The sequence below is a fragment of the Brassica rapa genome, chromosome A02 (assembly GCF_000309985.2).
Source record: "Brassica rapa cultivar Chiifu-401-42 chromosome A02, CAAS_Brap_v3.01, whole genome shotgun sequence".
NCBI lineage: Eukaryota > Viridiplantae > Streptophyta > Magnoliopsida > Brassicales > Brassicaceae > Brassica > Brassica rapa.
Window position 1 is genome coordinate 7,777,715 of NC_024796.2, and position 20,493 is coordinate 7,798,207.

Genomic DNA, 20,493 nt, shown 5'->3' on the forward strand with positions numbered 1-20,493 from the left:
CTAAAGCAAAGAGGTTTAGGTCTAAGAAGGAGAAGCTCGAGATGAAGACAATTACTGAAGATTCAAAACCTCAATGTGAGGCAGGGATCCAACAAGAAACCGCTAAGACAGCTAGGCAAGCACCATCCCAAACACTTGAACAACAACTGAGGTATCTTGATCAATACACTAACTACTTCCGGTCTGAAGAAGAGAAGATTCCTACTCCTTAAAAAGAAGATCGAGAAGAAGAGGACAACCCTTCATTGACTCTTTGATAGCTGAAACATTCTTATAAACTCCTTTCAGATCTTTTGCTCTTTTAGTATGAGCTAGCAAATTCAATCTCGTTTGTGTAAATGAAGATTCATAACCTTTTTGTATATGCTTCTTTGGGCGAGCAAAATAACCTTCGCTCCTTCTCACTAGCTTCTCTTTTAGAGGCGCCACTAGTGTTTTTCTTTGCAAAGATGGCTTTCATGTATCAATTTCTTCATGCTTAATGTTTACATCAACTCTGTTTAACTCCTTTCTTTCAATCAAAAACCTTCACCATCTCTAGCAAAGTTTCAGACAAAGAAACCCCCTTTCATTCTCTTAATAAAACTTGCTTTTTTGAGACACCATTTGTGCTCTTTCCTTGATCACTTTTCTTCTGCTCAAGGCTACAATCATCTAACAGCCAAGGAACCACTTTTCCTACAAGACACTGACATTTTTTGGCTTTAGACATGATGAGAGTCTTCTGTTTCTGTATGAGTTTGTTAAGCGGAATTTATACTCGGAAGCAGTAAATCTCGATAAAACTTGATCTTGGAGCTTTGGTCCTTGGTGGTGGTGGACGGGAGTTCGAGTCGGCTCAAAGTCTATATGCTGCCTTATTATCCCTCTCCAGTACTCGGGTGTTTCCTGTAGCTTCTGAACCACCCAATTAACTAAGGAGTAATTAAATAAAAAATAGAGCTTGTGCTTTCATTATAATGAATTAATTATAATTTCCATCCGATTTATTAATAAGAATCATAAAAAATACTATTTTATGTGACTATTAATTGTTGTTCGTAACGTTAAATACAAGAAATAAATTTTTTTTTTGAAAAATTATTAATTTTTATTATTATTATGATATAAATAAAAACATATTGTGGAACAAACTTTTTTCGTTAAACACATTAATTTGTTACCTGGCTTTCTCGAGCTGACGCGAAAAGTGGGAGCCAATAGGGTGAGACTTTAAGAATCTCAATGAATTCCATCAACGGCTGAGATTCAATAAGTTTCTTATTGACGGCCAGAGATTTACCGCCGAGCTCCGAACGTCACTCGTTTCTTCCAGTCCTGCCGACTCGGGCGAGTCACCTCCTCTCTAACCACCGATAACCGAAAATTCTCTTTCGTCTCTCCATGAGTTTGGAGACTCAATTTCTTTCTCCGCCTCCTTTAAGCTCTCTCTCTCTCTCTCTCTCTCTCTCTCTCTCTCTCTCTCTCTCTCTCTCTCTCTCTCTCTCTCTCTCTCTCTCTCTCTCTCTCTCTCTCTCTCTCTCTCTCTCTCTCTCTCTCGAAGATCAGTCTTTGTTGATTGATTTTGACAGCAACGGAGTCCCATGCATGAATCAATACCGTGATGTTGAACGGTGCATGCGAGGAGGAGCTCCTCCCCAGACCCGGCTCTGTGCATGTGCTGGACCCATTACAATTTATAAAAAATTTAGCCCAAATTAGATTTGAAATTATTTTTTTTTTGAGAAAAATGGCTCTAAATTTTGTTTATTCTCTTTGAAAAGGCTCCCAAATTTTTTTTTTCAGCATTAGGCCTCGTTTCCAACTGAGACGGGCCTGCTCCTCCCATGTTTGAGATTATTTTTTCGTTGTTTGCCATTGTCATTGAGAAAGAAAATCAGAGTAGGTTTTGCTTATTGTCAATTTTTGTCTAGATTGTTAGAAACAAAATATAAAAAAATGTTTGCTCCTTTTGTCGTGGACCCCATTTAAGCAGTAAATAGGTAAGGATGGTTGATATAAGAAAACATATAAAGTATTTTCAAAGATTCTAACATGCATAAAACAAACCAAAACCATACTCTTTTGTGTGATTAAGCTCGAGTAATGTTATATTAGATCCTGCTTTCAAATCAGCACGTTTGTTACAGCTTCTCTCGCATCTTCCAGCTGAGAAAACCTTCTTCTTAAGGCCTCGTAGCGCATGAGAACACTCGTCACTAACTTCCTGTTCCCATACTCTCTTTCAGCCGCGGTGATCCCACTCCATTCTCCAAGTTTACATATTATCAGGACGAAGAACCACAAGTAAGTGTGCTACGCTTTTTAGGGATCTTAATTTCTCTTCACAGTTGAACCTTTCCACGTCGTTGTTAGGAGACTTGTATGATCTCAGAGGAGTAATCAAGGAAGGTTAATGTGAGTTGTTCTGAGTGTGTTGAGGAGGTAAAGGGGTAGAAAGGTGAGAAGCCAGGAGGGAAATAAAGGAGGCGAGCAGACAAAATTAAAGGTGGAGGAGCTTGTATCAAAGATCAGAGACTTAATTAATTACACGCATGCACAGAGAACTCCCACAATAACAAGAAGTAAGATCAAACCTGGAAAGGAACGGACTTGGAGATGACTAGGTCAGATCTCGCACATCAAGATCTAGCACAGAAACCAAAATGACTGGAACAGTACTTCAAAGACCTCAAGGATTAAGATAATTCAGGTTGCGTGGAAAAGTGCCTTAGCGCCCTAGCTTTGCGTGCATAATCAACTGCTTTAGTATCTATATTTCCCAAAACTGGGGAGCCTAGCTTTCTTCTTTGCCTTTAATTAGTAGGAACCCCAAATCTGAGTGAAATATAAAGCTAGTACGTAAGAAACTCAACTTATTTTCAGTATGCTTAATTGAGTTGTTGTGCCAATGCACGTTTATCTTGAAAACCAGCCTAAGTTGCTAGCTTATCTATCAAAGTAAGTGCTTTAATGTCATCTTAATCTTGTTCACCATACTGCTTGCTGTTGTGTGCAAAATAGAGATCTAATTACCATGTGTTCCTTGTTTCGAAAATTAAAATTTGCTAGCATTAAGATTTTGATGGTGAGGTTTGCATGGCAAGTACCCTCGTGTATAATCATTTGAATTTATGCTTTCTTAAAAAGAACATATCTCGCAAATACAAAACATCGATCTATATCAAAGTGATGGTGAACAGAGGACATAAACCAAAATTGAGGTTGTGGAGGAGCCACCAGCTGATAACTCACATGATTTCAGGCCAAGCACATCTGGTGGCTTACGCAAGTTCTGGCTCGTCATGGCTTCAAGATATGATCAACATCGACAAACTCTTTAAGCATCTCTTGGAAAATTATTTGGTGAAAGTTGTAATTCTTTTGCTTTTATTTAATTACTTTTGTTTATTTTGGACCTTATGATACTCTTTAGTCGAGAGTTTCTTTGTATGGATACCCAAAATTAAATGAAAAGTAGTAGTTATACCAAAGAATTAGCAAAGAGTCTTATTACATGCGACAGACGGAAAGCAGTTAAATTAAACCCCTGAACTGAAAAGCTTCAGACCGGAGAATCCTTGGAGTCCTCCTCTTCCGGCTCTGGTGGCTCTGGGAGATCAAGACGAAGTACTCCATAGAAAATAAAGCCATTGACAATGACCAAGGCAACTACGAAAAGATAAGCCGGCCAAACAGGTCGCTGGTAACCTAAGTACCCAATCAAAGCCAACACAAAATAGGTGTAGACAACATGTTGGACGCATACATCTTTGATTGGCCATTCGAGTAGCACTGCGGAACACAAGCCAGAAAGCAGCGAAAACGAGAAGATAAGCCCTTCTACAGAACGCTTAGTTGATACAGCGCACATAGATAACGTCATACATGCAAGGAAACTAGACAATAGCTGTCTCCCGCCTCTTTGTAGATCAAAAGATTGCGGAACCGGGAGGTACAACGACCTCACCACCACAACCGCAAAAATCAAGAACGGTGCTGAACAGAGCACCAACACGCCCGGTCCATCTTTCTGTTCCGGTGGCGACAACGAAGAAAACTCCGGCCAGAAGAGATCTAGAGCGAGCATAATTAACCCGCTCACAGATGCTAACATGCATATCCCTCGATATATCCATCGCGCTATCGGGCAATTCTCTCCTTGAACTATCTTTGCATCACCCATCTTGAAACTTTTGAGATTTAACTTGGATGAAACCTTCATAGCTAATAATCTTCTTTTTATTCAGGGTTTAGACTTTCCTTTTTCCTTATAAACCCCCCCCCCCCAAAAAAAGGAAAATGTTACTTATTCCTTGGAGGTGCAGTTACTTTTCCTTTTATCAGAAGGGGAAAAAAAGGGAAAATGTTTGGATATTGCCAAAATTTTAAAATGGACTTAACAAGAGGACACTCGTATCAGGCTTTTTAATCATGATGGCCATTATACTAAACTTTGCATTAGTTGATCTTGCGGTGTAATGCATTGCTCTTGAGGCACTTGTGCCGAGTAATCTTGTTTCTTATTTCTTTCCTTTTTGGGTAGATAATTCTAAGGCCAAATCTTCTGTATAGTGAATCCAGAAGCAAAGGGTCTGGTGATAATATTGGGGCATAAACGTTTACATTCTCTGAGCTTAGCTGCTGCCAAACATTATTTTGAGACAACACCGATTCATCGTTTACTAGGTTTCAACTTCTTGAAAAATCGTGACTGATAGCTACTTGGAAGCCTCTCCAACTTGGTTGGGATCTATAATGTAAAACTACGAGCATCAGTTGAATATGTATTGCTGTCCCTCTCTTTCTTTTCTTTATCCTTTTTATTTCTGTTTTTTTTTTCTCGTTACGTAAACTGAGAAGGTCAGCCGCTTTCATCCCTCCACCAACAAACACTTATTTCTTAAAAACAGGGCATCGAAGAACAAGTCCAACCATATATCCTCAATACAGTCATCATCTACCTCGTTCTCCCACACATAGACTTGTCTGGGATCAGAAAACCCTGTCCTCCAATCAATAAACTTGTCTAGGATCTAATATGGATTTCACGTGGACCTGGAATGACATAAAATTGCATAAGTGAGGAGCTGAACCAAAAAATTCAGTAATTGGCTATTATACCATAAATTAGCCTCTACTAATTTTCTTAAGAGCTACTAGTAAATGTTAGAGGTTAAAATCAAAGCTTATCTAAAAGACTAACAACGCACTTTTAACACAATAGGATAAAAAAATTGCAAATTACCCTCTACAAATTATTTACGGCCTAATCCAAATAAATGAAAGAGTGTTTTACAAGGCAATGTAGTTAGACATGCAAGGAAATCGTTCAGATCAATGGAAACTTAAGATTCGTGTAATATACATATTTCAAAGAGATCCATGTTATCTTACTGCGAACGGGGTCTTCTCAGCTTCATATCTTAATGCTCACCGATTCCACGAGGTTGCAGATGTATGAGACAAATTTCCTCTACTATTTCGCCCAAGCTTTTTGTTTTCTCTGTCGTTTAAGAAAAAATGGTGATACTAGCCCAAATTTATTTAAATGCTAAGAAAATAAAACTATTTTTAAGAAATCATCGTAGAGATGAGAATATATATTTTGACACCATTCTTAGATGACATTTTTGTTGATATCTATGGGAAGGAAGACTAATAGAGGTAGGTTCGGATTACTGGAAATGAAACAATAATCACAGTAAAGGGGTTATCTAGCTAAATATGGAGCCAGTTTAAAAAAAATATAGCTAAATATGGTCTCCTTTGTGTATATGAGCCCCAATTTCTATTTAATAAAAGTATTATATACATGTAATAAAAATCGAATTCCCTAGATATTAATTCTAAACTTTAATACAAGTTGTTTCATTGACATATTATATATAAATAAATAATACACACGAGAAGACTAATTAATTAGTATATAAACTATAGTCTATACTTAAAGTTAGAAGAAATTGAATGGAGATACGATTTAAATAGTGGAAGAATTCGTCCTTTGTAGATTCTCTTGCTTACGTCTCCACGGAATCACCTGCTTAAACCCTTCGTAAACCCTTGCCTGCGTTTTTAAATATCGAATAATGGGGATAACCAAAAAAACGAAAAAAGTATTATTATGTCTTCATTATTTTAAGATTTTGACAATAAAGTAAATAAATAAATAATTATGGATTTGTGAAAAGTATGTAACTTTTGATTTTTCTGTTTAGCTGAAAAAACTAAACTTACCAAGAAGTCGGACTTTGTTGCATGAGAGAGATTAAAAAGGTTTCCTTTCCTTTTAAGACGTCTGAAAAGCTTCACTGTTGTACCGCCGTCGCCGGCGAAGTCATATCCTCCTCCAGCCCAATCCTTCTGGCAATCACAGCCGCCGTCTCTAAAACGTGAAAAGTCATATATACCCTCAGACAACTCTTTGCAGTTCCCTAAACTTCCCCATCTACTTGACCCAAACGGCGCCGGCACACCTCTCAACTTCCTGATCACAGCCGCCGATCTCGGAAGCGACAGTGAACGGCGACGCAAATCGTATGGACCATCGAGAACAGTTGTCGGAGAAGGCTCGTTTGCCGTGGACGATTTACAAGCTTCTCCTGGCAAAATCAGCGTAGGGGGAAGGTCCAAGCATCTCGCAACTCCTCTGTTTTCTCTGGTTTGGTTCGTTCTCGGCGGTTTTCTAACGGAAGAACGAGGCTTTCCGGGAGCTTCTTCCCATAGAAAAGGAACAGAACCGGCGATGTTAACCGGCGGTGTAGCTAATCCCGGAGTTTCGTATGGTCTGTTCATTGGATATGAAAACAGAGGAAGCTTAGGCGTCGAACAGAACCGATCTTGATCTTTAGTGAAACCCATGTCTTTTGTGTTCTTGTAATGAAACCCAACAATGTTTTTGACGTTATATGGAATGGGTTGGGGTTAAATAGACAAAAAAAGAAAACCTTAATAGGGAGTGGATTCATTTGAACATAGTTCTAAGGAAAAGTTAAGGAGGGAGTATAATGGGAGAGAAGACATGAAGCAGAAGAAAAGAAAATATTTTAAAATGAACTGAATTAAATAAATGTAACTCTCCTCTTTTGTGTGCTTTCTTGTTCACGAGGGAAGGTATGACGTTTTTGTTTGTTAATAATTGAAAACGAGATAACAACTCTGGAATAATACAAATCCCTTCAATATATGAAAATCTGACGATAAGAGTATGATTAACGATTAGGTTACAAAACGTTACATTTTGTGGGCATTTCAGCGTTATCATACCACACATGGTTTGTTTTGAGGCAGTTAGTCTTTTGAGTTTTGAGATTTGTATTGTTTGGGTAAAATCCTAATGGACGTTGACGAGTACGTATTGATGAGGACGTGTTGATGGACAAACGGTCAATTTGGCTTAGGGTGTGAAGAAGTCAAAGCTAGCTCTTTCATTGTTTAATCACTCTCTCTCTCTTTTTCTTTTGTCGTTGTGACAGTTATGTTTGTAGCGACTTTTGTGTAGACAGGAGTGCGAAAATTAGGAGAATCATGCGCATCTCCTGCCTCTTCGCCTTCCCCTGCTTTCATCTTTCATGCACACATATAAACTGATGTATTATGTATATTTACTTTATGTACATAATGTATTTTGCATGTCCAAACGTAAGTATATGTATATTGGAATCTATCAAAATGATATCACTTCTTCACGTATTCAATTTAGGTCAAACAGCATCCATTATTATAAGACTAATGTGGAGTCTGAAACTGGGTTTGTATTAGATTTGTGTGTGTGTTTTGAGTTGGCACATTGCTTTAACTAAAGCTGCTACCTTGTCAACTCCGGTTGGTTCTGGTGAAGAAGAAGAAGATATTACAGATGTTGACAGCGAAGAAGAGAGAGAGAGAGATGTTCGTCCTCTGTTTTGTTACGCTCTGTGTTATTTCTAAATCATTTTTGTTTGCTAAAATCTTATGTGTTGTATGGCTTTATCTGATGGTTAAGATTCATTTCAGGCTATTGCTATGATGGAAATGCTTAATAGAGTCTCTCCAATCAAGGAACAACAGTTGAAAGTATTGCTTTCTTTCTTTACAAGGCAAATGACTCTTTGATAAGCATATGCAAACTAAGAAAATGGAGAGGATGAGTTTTCTCGGGATGCTCTTGATGATGGCATAAAGAAAGCTGAAACCTGGCACAGAGATGCTGCTGCGAGGGTACAGTACTCTAGACCAGCGCAACCAATCACTTGTGCCACATTTGCAGAAGATGTGTTAGAAGGTAGAGCTTCAGTATCACAGAGTCATGAACACAAGCACCAACCTATGATATTCGGTCCAGCAAGCATCGTGAATGGAGGTCTCTCTACAGAGAGAGAGCGGATGATAGCTCAGGTTTTCCATAGACTGTTACAGATTCATAAATCTAACTGCTGGAACCAATCTCATTTTTGGAATAATAATTTTAAAATACACCGACCATAGATGCAGTGTACTAATATTTAATGTGTGACTGTCTATTATTTGTCATCAATTATTGTGCGACCCACGTTCAATCACACAGCAGACAAGTTATGGGGGAATACAAAACAAAAGAAAAACGAGAAAGAGACATACAATACAACAAACACATGTTGCTTGTCAGTACAATGAACATATCACTAACATGTAAACCCAGGAGAGTCAACCTCCTGTAAACAACACATTCTGTGATCTTAAAAATAAAGAAGATTAAAAAAAAAAAAGGGATCAGATTCGATCCAGAAAACGAATAACCAAGACGCAAAAGAATGAAAGTGAAAAAAAATGTTGATGCAGATTGAAAACATTAGATGTACATTACTTCACCCATTGACACATTGAAAACCTTGACAAACCCAAAGCCAGATTCCGAACAGAACAGCACAGATGCAGAAATCGAACATCAGCACCACCCAGACATGTTTCTTCCACATCTGTTTCGCCTTATGATGATCCGTCAACAACCCATTCCTCAGTTCCTTGCGCAACACTCCACCGTTCCCGTTCCCGCATAAATCAACCTTCTTCTCCGACGCCGTATCGACCACACCAACGTGAGCAGAATCATCCGCATGCAACAACCTCTTCTTCTTCTTCAACGCCGTCAACGGCTTCCCCAGAAGCGGCATCAAAGCCGCTCTCCTCCCTTTCGTCGAATCAATACTCAAATTCCGACTCTCCCTCGCCACGACCAAGTCCATGTCCAGTTCCAAATCCACATCCACACCACCGAGGATCTCCGCGAATACTGGATCCATCTTCGCTTGGAGACAACGCGGAGAAGGATCCATCAAGGCGTCGGATCCATCAACGGCCGATCTCAGCCGGTTCAGGATCCGGAATGATTCAGGCTTCTCCATGGCTTCGTCCGTGATAGCGAAGTAGACCAAGGAGGAGTCGTCATCGATCGCGAACGTGTAGGTCTTATTGCGAACTGTGTGGGAGAACGTTGAATGGTGAGGAGGCGTGTTCTCGATGCATCGTAAAGCCACGTCTTCGATTCCTGGCTCTTCCTTGGAAGCGAACTCGGCGAGGACGACGGTTCCTTTCGCGATGCATGTGTACGACAATAGGCTTGGATTCGAAATCATCTTTTAATAGATCGTTAGGTTTTCATTCGGGGATCTCGTATCGCAACAATGGAAAAAAAAATGCTGCGATGAGATTAGAGAGATTCAGAGGATTTTTTCTCTCTCTCTAGAAATCTTATCAACTGTTTTCTCTCTCTCTATGTTTTTTTTCTCTAGGGTTTGCGGAATTGGAGAAGACGATGCAGAATAGAAGAAGAATATAGTACTGACTCTTTTTTGTCAAACCACCATCGTGGAGTTTCATATTTACAAGATTGTCCCCAAACTTTTACAGCCGTGTGATTCTGCACCCACCAATCAAATTGAATTCGAACCAAAAACCAAACTTCAAAATCCGATTCTATCAGTAAAATAGGCGAATGAATCAATATTCGACATAAAAAAGTAATTTGAAAACCCAAAAATCCGAATAGCTTTTTAAAAATAAACTGTATAGATATTAAAAAATCTGAATTAATATGTACCTAAAATATTAGTATAGCCCAATCTAAACTGAGTTCATCTAAAATGGATTAACTGAAGTCAAAAGTATTCTTAACTGAAGTCAACCTGAACATATGTCAAGTTCGAATGGAGTCATAAAAGACTGAAGCCAAGAATTCAATTACGTCAGTTACAAAAACAAAAGAATTTAAAATACGAACTACAATATCCAAATAACGAGTATTCCAAAGGACTACTACTATGGTCCAACTAAGCCATTTACGTGATAGAGTAAGAGCATGAGCATTGGTGAACCCCTCTTTGGGGTTCACCAACATTTTTTATTATTTTTTCGTGGGCCCATGAACAGTTATGAACTCGGATATGCTGTTTTCTGCATTAGTGAACCCGAAGAAGGAGTTCATAGGAATAAAATAATAATATTAATTTTTTAAAAAAAAATTTAAAATATTCAGAAAAGATGAATGAAATATTAAAACATATTATTAAAATTATGAAAACATTTTATTCAATACATTAAAAGTACATTACATAAATGAGAAATTTTTCTAACATACATAACTTATTTATTCATTTTCGTCACCGAACTTCTGCCATATATTTTCCATTAAATCAGCTTTCAAACGAGCATGCTTCTCTGGATCTCGAACTTCTCTGCGCATGCCTAACATATCACCGACATGAATACTTTCTCTCCTAGTCACCCTCGAACTTCTGCTTGATTCTCCTGACTCGAACTCAGAAGTATCAATTTGAGCGTATCCGTGTCGTTCGTTCTCTACTATCATATTGTGCAATATGACACAAGTTCTCATGATCTTTCCTATCTTCTCCTTGTCCCATTGTAGAGCTGGGTTTTTAACAATTGCAAACCTCGATTGCAATACTCCAAAAGCCCGTTCGACATCTTTTCTGGCGGATTCTTGCTTTTCTGCAAATTTCTCGGCTTTAGGACCTTGAGGAAGTGGGATGGATTGGATAAATGTTGACCAGTTTGGATAAATTCCGTCAGTAAGATAGTAGGCCATACGATAAGTGTGGTTGTTGACCTTGAACTTAACTTTAGGTGCTCGACCATGTAAGATGTCATCAAAAACAGGTGAACGATCAAGAACATTGATATCGTTGAGGGTACCTGGTAAGCCGAAAAATGCGTGCCATATCCAAAGATCTTGTGATGCCACGGCTTCTAAGACAATTGTCGGTTTTCCTGAACCACGTGTGAACTGACCTTTCCAAGCCGTTGGGCAGTTTTTCCACTCCCAATGCATGCAGTCGATGCTGCCTATCATCCCCGGAAACCCCCGTACCTCTCCAACATCGAGTAAGCGTTGAAGATCCTCGGCTGTAGGTTTTCGTAGATACTCTTCTCCAAACAATTGTATTATTGCATCAGTGAAATTTGCCAAACACAAACGTGATGTACTGTCACCAAGTCGGAGATATTCGTCATATGTATCTCCCGATTGACCATATGCCAGCATACGTATAGCTGCCGTACACTTTTGAAGTGCAGATAGCCCGTTCCTTCCGTGAGCATTTCGTCTTTGCTGAAAGTATGGAACTTCATTACTTATACGTTCGACAATGCGAAGGAACAATGGCTTGTTCATTCGAAAACGCCTCCTAAACATTTCCGGTGGGTATGTAGGATTTTCCTTGAAATAATCGTTCCATAGTTGATTGTGTCCTACTTCCCGATCTCTTTCGATATAAGCTCGTCTCCTCGGCTTGTTGCCTTGACCATCAACTATTGCGTCGATGAAATTGTCAACTACTTGGTCGACTATTTCGTCTAAAGCTTCATCAACTTCATCACTTGATGAGGAAGACATTTGTCAAGCAATTTATTTATGATTTCCTTCCTACAAAAGGCAAGTAGGGGGTTTGTAACTCCATCAATTTTTTTATATTTTCCCTAATCATTTTTATTTTTCATAATCATGTATTTTTCATAATCATTTATTTTTCATAATCATTTATTTTTCATAATCATTTATTTTTCATAATCCTATTTTTTTCATAATCATAAATTTTTCTTAATCCTATTTTTTTCATAATCATAAATTTTTCTTAATCATTTATTATTCATAATCCTATATTTTTCATAATCCTAAATTTTTCTTAATCATTTATTTTTCTTAATCATTTATTTTTTCATAATCATTTATTTTTCATAATCCTATTTTTTCATAATCATTTATTTTTCATAATCCTATTTTTTTCATAATCATAAATTTTTCTTAATCCTATTTTTTCATAATCATAAATTTTTCTTAATCCTATTTTTTCATAATCATTTATTTTCATAATTCTAAATTTTTCTTAATCAATTATTTTTCATAATCCTATATTATTTGTTTCATTTATATTGCATAATCTTTTTATTTTTCATAATCATATATTTTTTGGCATTACCTTGTTTGTGTGTTTGAGTTGCCCGTATGGCAGTTTGACTGAGATGGAGAGCGTCTTTACTGAGATGGAGATGGAGCGCGTCTTTACTGAGATGGAGATGGCTTCATCGTTTGACTGAGTGATAGAGGAGAAGAGAAGAGGTTTATCTTTTTAGATACATAAATAGAGAGGTGCATAGAAAGCCAGGTGCATAGAAAGCTATTCTTAGAGAGGTGCATAGAAAGAGAGTTCATACATCGACATTATATAGAGAGTTTAGAAAATGAGATAAGAGCATCCGTGATACAAGTTCAGAACATATTACATATTATGTGTACCCAGAAACAAAATGGTACACTTTCCCGTGACTAAAGTCAAACTACCCGTGAAACAAACAGCCAGCAAACATCCAACACCCGTGAGCTCCAACACCCGTGACCTCCAAACCGTCACCTGCACTCCCTGTCCTGCAAAAGAAAAGCAAACAGATTCAAGCAAGTACACTAAAAGATATTCAATAAAGCTTAACATGTTAACAAGCCCAATTATTCAATCAAGTAAAGAAAAGAGATTAAAGATATAGAACATATTCACAACCTAAGCCAATCAACCTAAACAGAATCTAGACCTCTAATATTCAAGCAAATTCAAGGCACTCACCAAATCATATCATTTCCGAGATTAGTTTTTTCTTAAGACACACTTCTGCATCAGAAAGTGTGTCTTCATTCTTGCCAAGGAGACGCTCAAGTATTTTCTGTTTGGAAATGCTATTTTTCATAGCTAGCATACTCTGAACTTGATCATAAGCGTGTTCATTCCCGTGCTTCTTGCGTTTCGCCGCTTTAACACCCGGAGGCCTAACCTCCGCATCGTCAGCCACCACCTCCGGACATGCTTCCTTCCGTTTCTCCTTCCCACCATCTTTGGAGCAGGAGAAAGATCGCCATTTCTGATCAAACCTGAGCTCCCTCCAGCAATGCTCAAGTACGAACTTGGCACCATAGTCATTTAAGAAGATGTCATGGGCAGCCTTCATGACATCATTCTCATTTTGGCCACTGGCTTGCTCCTTCAAAGCCGCTTCGTGGCATCCCACAAACTTGCACACCTGCTCATTTACCCTTCCCCACCTCTGCTTACATTGACTCCATTCTCTAGGAACGGCGCCAATGAGCTGAGGGCTTGAGTTGAAGTACTCTTCAATTCTCTTCCAAAACGCTCCTGCCTTCTGCTCATTACTGACTATCGGATCTTTGCTCGTGTTCAACCAAGCGCTGATGAGCACGAGGTCTTCTTTGCGTACCCACTTTCTCCTTTCCACTGGTTTCACTATCCCGGGAGAGATAGCAGCTGCCTCAGCAGAGTCAACGTCTATTGGTAGACTCCTCTGCGAAGCTAAAAGGTTAACAAACCCGGGAGGATTAAAGGAGAAAGGGTCCATTGTGGTTTAGGTTGGGTTTGTTGTTTATATGTTTCTGTGTTTGGAGTGGCGGATTTGCTATGTTTATAAACTAGTTTGTGAACAATTAAACAAACTCTACCTACCAAACATTCATTACAAAAGCCATTAGAAGTTGTTACAAGCAGTAACTACACATCAAATCACTCACCAAAATTAACTACAGCTTAGTACTATCGAACATTCATAACAGCAACCAACAACCAGAATATAATTAATGATACCTACTTTTAAGTTCTACTTAGACATCTAGTTATCGTTGTAGTTTAAGGTTTGGTTACGTGTTAATATATTTGTGTGTTCAAGTTGGTTTTTTCCACGGTTAAACAAATGAGCTTCGTTTTTTAAAATTCTACTTCTAGTTCTACTTTTAAATATACATTAACAATTTCGAACAGACATAAAGCAATCAAGTTTTTCAAACAAGCAATTGCAAACAACCTCTACAGTTATGTCGACTCTTACCTTTGCTTTTCATTCGAAGCAAACCTTCTCCAGGTCAGCCACCTGTCCAGAGAGGATTTGTACCTGTTCCTGGACATGGAAACATAAAAAAAATAGTGTTAGTCACGCTTAAAGAAGTACATAACTAAAATCAAACATGTAAGAGGAATGAAACAGCAAAGAAAGTTCACTAACCTCCAGAGTCTCAATCTGTTTAGTGACTTTCCACATCCCCCTCATGACGTCTTCAGCCTCCACCACCCGCTTAGTCAACCTCTCGATCTCCTCCTGCACACCTATCACCCAAGGCTGACGATAATGGAACCCATCAGCCTTGGTTACAACATTAAAAAATATCAGATACTTGTACTTGATGAAACCCATAAACGATAATCAAACCGGAAAAAAGATAACCTCGTGGTGTATGCAGGTGAAGAACCGCTTCCCCGGATTTGTGTCGTACTCGTCCTTCCGTCTAACCTCATCAATAATTCTCCCACCACATGGACACTTTCTTGGAATCCCGTACTCTGAATCGGCCACGAACCCTAACATGTTGTTGTTATCGATTTGCCTCTTTGAATTTCTTTTCTCTTCACCCGGATCCATCTGTGCCACAAATCGATAGTATTAGCACATAATAATGATGGAATATGATTAAACGAACTCTCAATCGAACTCCCTTATCGATTAAGAACCCTAAGAAAAAAAACCCCAAATCGATTTTGAATCACACAATTCGCAATTCGAAAAAACCCCCAAATCAACTCTAATCCATATTTAATCAACTATATATTCACCTTACAGCGTCGAGAACAGAGACCGTCGTCGATTTGATGGCCAAAAGCTACGGAATTCGCCGTCGCACCGAAGATCGCCGCAGGGATGAAACCCTAGCTTTTTTGAGAGAGGAAAGAAATGAATGGAATCACACGAGATCCCGTCTTTCCACAACGTCAACGCGGAAACGACCAGCCAATCCGTGCGTGACGCGTGGCTTGACCTCGCGTCTTACGGGTTCATAACTAAGGCCCGGTTCAGCGATAAATACCCATTTTACATTTTTTTTTAATTGCGCGGGCCTAAGATCCCGAGCCCATGACACCCTCTTAAACCGCTGATGCGGATGGTCTAACTCCACGTAACTCGTAAGAGATGCTTACTACTTTTCGACCGGATTACCCGACCCGATCCATCGAATTCAATAAAGCCCAAAACGGAGCCCACGTCTCACGTGTTACTGTTCTCGCGTGATTTCCACCACAAGATGTTCCAGAGCGCGTGAGAAACATGGCCTTATAACTAGCGAAGAAACTGAAACCCGTCTGAATCCGATCAAACTATGGATCAACCCGACCCGAGAAACGCCTCTGGCCTGATCCTCTCCGCCACTGAACCGATGCGGTCGTTTCTCACGTTGGCCTGCGATGATCATCGTCTCTCCGAGGAGCTCAGAGATATCGCTTCTGATCTGCGCTCAAGGAACACCGTCCCGTACAAATTGCTCCGCGCTATATGGACCGGATCCGATCCTTCGACCCGACCGGACTTGTTGGGACTTTTCTCCGGCTCCGGTTTCGTCTTCACCAGTCCCAAACCGAGAGAAAAGGTAGTATATGAAAGCTCGAATTTTTACATTTTAATCCAATTTCGATTTATCTTTCTGGGGCTGGGCTAGAATCCGGCGAAAATTGGCCTAGTTAGATTCTGTTCGGACAATCCGACAATGAAGGAATCATAATTTGATAGGGATGAACACAGCTGTGTTTTGTCTGATTCATAATGAAATCCAAATATGTATGCATTTCTGTTTGATTAATGGGAGTAATGAAGCATAATTAAGGAAATGATCGTTACTCTTTCTATGTTTGAATGCGTTCGAGGATGCTTTTGGTTTCTTTGTGAGATATATGTTTAATTTGATCTGATTTTTGTTCTTGGTAGAGTGAAGAACTGAAGCTGAGATTGCTTAAGCTGAGAGACATAGCAGAGAGGAAGGAGTATGCCGAGCTTGTTAAAGATATTACACCTAGGAAACAAGTCGAAGAGCCTTTCTCTTCTTACAAAGACCAGCTCGGTTTTGGTAAATCATTTTTACTCACTTCTTGATAACTTTTCTTGCCAAAATGTATTACACAAATAGGTCACTGAAGATTTTTTTTTTTTTTTTTGTTTGAAAACTCGTTTCTATAGGTTTACACGTTGGTCTTACCATGTTCACTGGATATTTGGTTGGGTACGCTTCCTTCAGAGCTTTGTTCAACCGCAACCCCGCTTTGGTATGTTTTGTTTGTCAAATCATTTTGTCAAATTCTGGAAAGATTTCAGGATTAAGTGTGCTTTTTGAATCATTGTGTTTTCGGATTTCAGAGTGCTGCTGGTGGGATACTTGGACTAGTTTTGGCGATGCTTGTGGAGACGCTTCTGTTTATAATCAAAACATCTAAAGATGATCAGATTCAGAGCTCTAAATCATCGTCATCATTCACTCCCACTACTAAAAAGAATCAATAGAACTTGTTTTTGCCTTCTCGTTCTCTGGTTCTACTGAGGATAGAAATTTAGCTTGGAGATGTATCTGATATGATCGAGACCATTCATCTAACACAAAAAAAAACAGAAAGTTATCTGAATTGAATTTTTATTCTTATGTATTAAGCTATCTTTTCTTATGGTTGTTAAATTTGTATTAATCTATCTTTTTCTCTTAAGCAAGTTTATTTGGAGTTATGTTGTTTTTCCTTCTTTCACTTGCATAAACCAAAAGACCAGATACAAATTAGAACTGTCTTGACGTTTTGAGGCCTCTCAAACCATAGTTTTTGTCCATCAGAAGTCGACATGAGATGGATAATAAAAATCCATTTTCAAAAATATTTTGTGATTATATTACTTACCTAATTTGACAAAGATACAGTGACAAGAGTTGTAGATAATTCTCTCGTCTTTTTTTTTTCCGGAAAGAATACATTGCCAAAATTTAACCTTATTGAGAAAAACAACACAGGCTCCCGAAAATTTTGAACCCACACATTAAAAACTAATAAACTAGTCAAAAAATATAGATAAACAATCATTGTTGCTTTCAGTTTTATGCAAGGGAATTAGGGACGATAAACGTACAATTGTCCTTGAGGAGAGGAGGGAAGAAAGGATTAACCAAAGCATTTGAGGCTAACATTTTGCATGTAAAGTTGAAACGCCTTGCAGCATGCGGCTTCAACATTTTCAAAATTTCCAGAAAAAATGAGTTGGAGATTGCGAACACACATCCTTGGACATTGAAGAGAGACAACCAACATTTTACGAGATCAACAGGTACTAAACCAGGTGAAAGAAAACTCCTGGGATCGCCTGCGGATTTTCATTTGAGCTACTCATCAAGTGACAAAAATGGCAGCACACAGATAAAAGATTAAGTAGACTAAGACAACAACTTTGCTTCCCATCTTCGTGGTTAATCTCTTTTTCCTTGTCCTTTCCTTTTGTTTAGGCTTAAAAGCTTGGATGGATTTGGATATACGCAGATATTTAGAATATATAGGATGAAGATGCAAAATTTTATCAGATAAATTAAAGAGAACATATCAGTTAACTTTGTTTCACAATGTAACTCATGTTTAGGTTTAGTGTATTACGTGTTACACTTTCTTACATCAAGTGGAGCTGACTAATATACCTGTAAAATCGCGATTTATGATATATAGAAATGATTAGGAGAAATGATTTGGTTACCTATGTATCACTAAAGTGTATTTATTTTTTCGGGCACATATCCGTTTAGAATTCCAAAGTTAAACGTGTTTGAGCTGGAATAGTGGAAAGATGGGTGAGTTATCCGAAATAGATCCGCGACATCGTGTGAGTGAGATCAAAACACGGAAAAAGGTCATGTGGTGATTGCAGAGTTAGTAAACAAGACTTTCAAGCCTCCAGTTGTTGCACGGATGGGACCCACAGTCCGAGTAAACAGATGTGGATGGCCCATTAGCGATGAGCGCTCGGGGTGTTACAAGTGGTATCAGAACTTGGTATGACATCTCCGTTCTGATTCGAGAGGCGTCATGAAACCTATCATGGTGCGTAACGGAGGCATTATGCTCTGTGAATAGAGATGATTTGTAACATCCTGATTTCTCGTATATATATGTCAGCAAAATACCAAAGCTTTGTATACCATCATTTTCTTGTTGTATTTGCATGGCTAACATAATGAGGAATATAATGATAGGACGACGAAAAAGAAATAACTGTCCTGGTAAACAATGAAATGACAAAGCTATACGAGTGGAAACTTAATAGTATGCTTGTAAGTTAAAAAAAAAAAGTTATGCTTATGAAACTCTTTGATATCAGTATTGTAATAAAGCTCACATTCTATATATTTTCGTGTAAGTTAACAAACTAAAGAAGTGTCTCTCCTTATGTGTTGTATTATCTTTTTATAGTTAGCAGATTTTCGTTTTTGCATATAAAGGTTCTAGGCCCAGAAGTCTTAGGGTGAAGTCTAAACCATTTTAAATTAATATATTTAATTAGAGTTACATGATATCTTTTATATTTAATTAGAGTTACGTGATATCTTTTCTTTCTCTTGCATAAACCGACAGCAAAAGCGGATATAGATATAATTGTTTCGAGGTTTTGAGACCTCTAAATCCCATTTGTCAATTTATATGAAGGCACTTCGTTTGGTGTTTCAATCTTGTTAGAGCGTATTTGTGTGGGTTCTAACTTTTGTTGTAATATTTTACATGACTAGCTGACTTAGGATAGATAACAATTCTGTTTTCAGTGATGTATGTGTAATTATGCAGCTATAATGTGACCAAGACACATTCAAAAGAAGATAAATTTTAAAAATAATCATTGCTAAAATTTCAATTATTGAGAAACGCTACATAGAGGGCTCTCCTAATATTTGAGTTCACACATGAAAAACTTTGAGATTGAAGCTAATATACTAGTCTAAAGCTGTAGATAAACAATCTTTATTGCTTTCAGTTGTGTGCAGGGGAGTTAGGGATGATGCGGGAACAATTGTCCTTGAGGAGAGGAGGGAAGAAAGGATTCAAAGGAAACATATGAGGCCAACAGTTTGCATCTAAAGTTGAAAACACCTTGCAGCATGCCGCTTCAACGTTTTCAAATTTTCCAGAAAAAAATGAGTTGGAGATTGCCAGGACACATCCTTGGACGGTAAAGAGAGACGACCAACATTTGACGAGATCAATAGGTACTAAGCCAGGTGGGAAAAGTCCTGGAATCGCCTGCGGATTTTGCATTTGAGCTACTCCACAAGTGACAAAGATGGCAGCACACAGTGAAATAATTAAGTAGACTGAGACAACAGCTTTGCTTCCCATCTTCTTGGTTAATCTTTTTTTTCCCTTCTTCTTTTTATTTCGTTTATGCTTAAAAGCTGGGATGGATTTTGATATGCACAGATACTAAGAATATATAGGGTGATAATTTTTATCATATAAATTAAAGAGAACAGTATCAGTTTTATATTTTTTTTCAAATGAAACTCATGTTTAGGTTTAATGTATTTTGAGTTACACTTTCTTTCATGAAGTTGAGCTGACCAATATAACTACAGTATGTTCATATTTACGTTATCAAACAGAAGATTGAAAGTTTCTTTTGACCCCCACTATTGTTTTTTTATATTTGTTTTAACATCAGTGAATGTGTCTCAGCCTTAAGATGATTAACCTAAACTATATCATATTAGGAAAATTGCATGTAAAATAGCAGCCGCTTTCTAATTTTCTTAAGGTGACTAAAATTTTGTTTGAAGGACATCAGGAAAAGTAGGTTGTAATGAGTAGGTATTGAGAATCTATATAAGTAAGGTCGTAATGTTTTATGCAAGTTAAGCAGATGTTGATGGATGCTGTAAGGGCACTAAAGAATTTGGTTATGAATAAATAGAGTACCAAAGCTTTGTTGCCATAATTTTCTTGTTGTATTTGCATGGCTAATGTAATGAAGAATATGATGATAGGACGAGAAAAAGGAAGTAACTGTCCTGGAAATAAAAAGAAATAACAAAGCTATAAGAATGGGAACTTAATATTATGCTTGTGATTTCTATAAAATATATTATTTATCCTTTTCCCACTCTTTAATATCATTATTGTAATAAAACTCATAGTTTATATATGTACA

At 38.0% G+C, this 20,493-nt stretch overlaps 6 protein-coding genes and 1 pseudogene across 9 annotated transcripts; 1 reads left to right on the forward strand and 6 right to left on the reverse strand.

The window, feature by feature from the left end:
• Positions 1 to 1,829: 1,829 nt before the first annotated feature.
• On the reverse strand, positions 1,830 to 7,307 carry LOC103852065 (uncharacterized protein At4g00950). 2 transcript variants are annotated; one of them, XR_004455396.1, is made up of 2 exons: positions 5,377 to 7,307; positions 1,830 to 5,037 (listed from the first exon to the last, which is right to left on the reverse strand). XR_004455396.1 is itself a non-coding variant. In XM_009128956.3 (2 exons), exons 1-2 carry the CDS (start codon positions 6,838 to 6,840, stop codon positions 5,960 to 5,962), a joined length of 711 nt encoding a protein of 236 aa, XP_009127204.1. In that variant the 5' UTR covers positions 6,841 to 7,307; the 3' UTR covers positions 5,730 to 5,959. The 2 variants fall into 2 exon arrangements, 1 of the variants encoding a protein (XP_009127204.1); XM_009128956.3 differs by lacking the exon at positions 1,830 to 5,037 and having other exon boundaries at positions 5,730 to 6,046; positions 6,217 to 7,307.
• Positions 7,308 to 8,016: 709 nt separating this feature from the next.
• Positions 8,017 to 10,085, reverse strand: LOC103852066 (phytolongin Phyl2.2-like). Its single transcript, XM_009128957.3, has one exon. It carries the CDS (start codon positions 9,570 to 9,572, stop codon positions 8,805 to 8,807), a length of 768 nt encoding a protein of 255 aa, XP_009127205.1. The 5' UTR covers positions 9,573 to 10,085; the 3' UTR covers positions 8,017 to 8,804.
• A 497-nt stretch (positions 10,086 to 10,582) lies between these two features.
• On the reverse strand, positions 10,583 to 11,851 carry LOC103852262. The gene is made up of 2 exons (XM_033284270.1): positions 11,248 to 11,851; positions 10,583 to 10,971 (listed from the first exon to the last, which is right to left on the reverse strand). The coding sequence occupies exons 1-2, from the start codon at positions 11,849 to 11,851 to the stop codon at positions 10,583 to 10,585; spliced, it is 993 nt and encodes a 330-aa protein (XP_033140161.1).
• A 552-nt stretch (positions 11,852 to 12,403) lies between these two features.
• Positions 12,404 to 15,337, reverse strand: LOC103829357 (glutathione S-transferase T3-like). Of its 3 annotated transcripts, XR_004455395.1 has the most exons (3): positions 14,515 to 15,337; positions 14,341 to 14,409; positions 12,404 to 12,880 (listed from the first exon to the last, which is right to left on the reverse strand). XR_004455395.1 is itself a non-coding variant. In XM_033285121.1 (2 exons), exon 2 carries the CDS (start codon positions 13,855 to 13,857, stop codon positions 13,078 to 13,080), a length of 780 nt encoding a protein of 259 aa, XP_033141012.1. In that variant the 5' UTR covers positions 13,858 to 14,928; positions 15,120 to 15,337; the 3' UTR covers positions 12,404 to 13,077. The 3 variants fall into 3 exon arrangements, 2 of the variants coding, with proteins under 2 accessions (XP_033141012.1, XP_033141013.1); XM_033285121.1 differs by having other exon boundaries at positions 12,404 to 14,928; positions 15,120 to 15,337; XM_033285122.1 differs by having other exon boundaries at positions 12,404 to 14,409.
• A 230-nt stretch (positions 15,338 to 15,567) lies between these two features.
• Positions 15,568 to 17,058, forward strand: LOC103849118. The gene is made up of 4 exons (XM_009125930.3): positions 15,568 to 15,928; positions 16,264 to 16,402; positions 16,513 to 16,598; positions 16,690 to 17,058. The coding sequence occupies exons 1-4, from the start codon at positions 15,662 to 15,664 to the stop codon at positions 16,831 to 16,833; spliced, it is 636 nt and encodes a 211-aa protein (XP_009124178.1). The 5' UTR covers positions 15,568 to 15,661; the 3' UTR covers positions 16,834 to 17,058.
• Positions 16,747 to 17,768, reverse strand: LOC103849119 (annotated as a pseudogene).
• On the reverse strand, positions 16,747 to 20,029 carry LOC103849116. Its single transcript, XM_033285124.1, has one exon. The coding sequence runs from the start codon at positions 19,683 to 19,685 to the stop codon at positions 19,320 to 19,322; it is 366 nt and encodes a 121-aa protein (XP_033141015.1). The 5' UTR covers positions 19,686 to 20,029; the 3' UTR covers positions 16,747 to 19,319.
• Between the last annotated feature and the right edge of the window lie 464 nt (positions 20,030 to 20,493).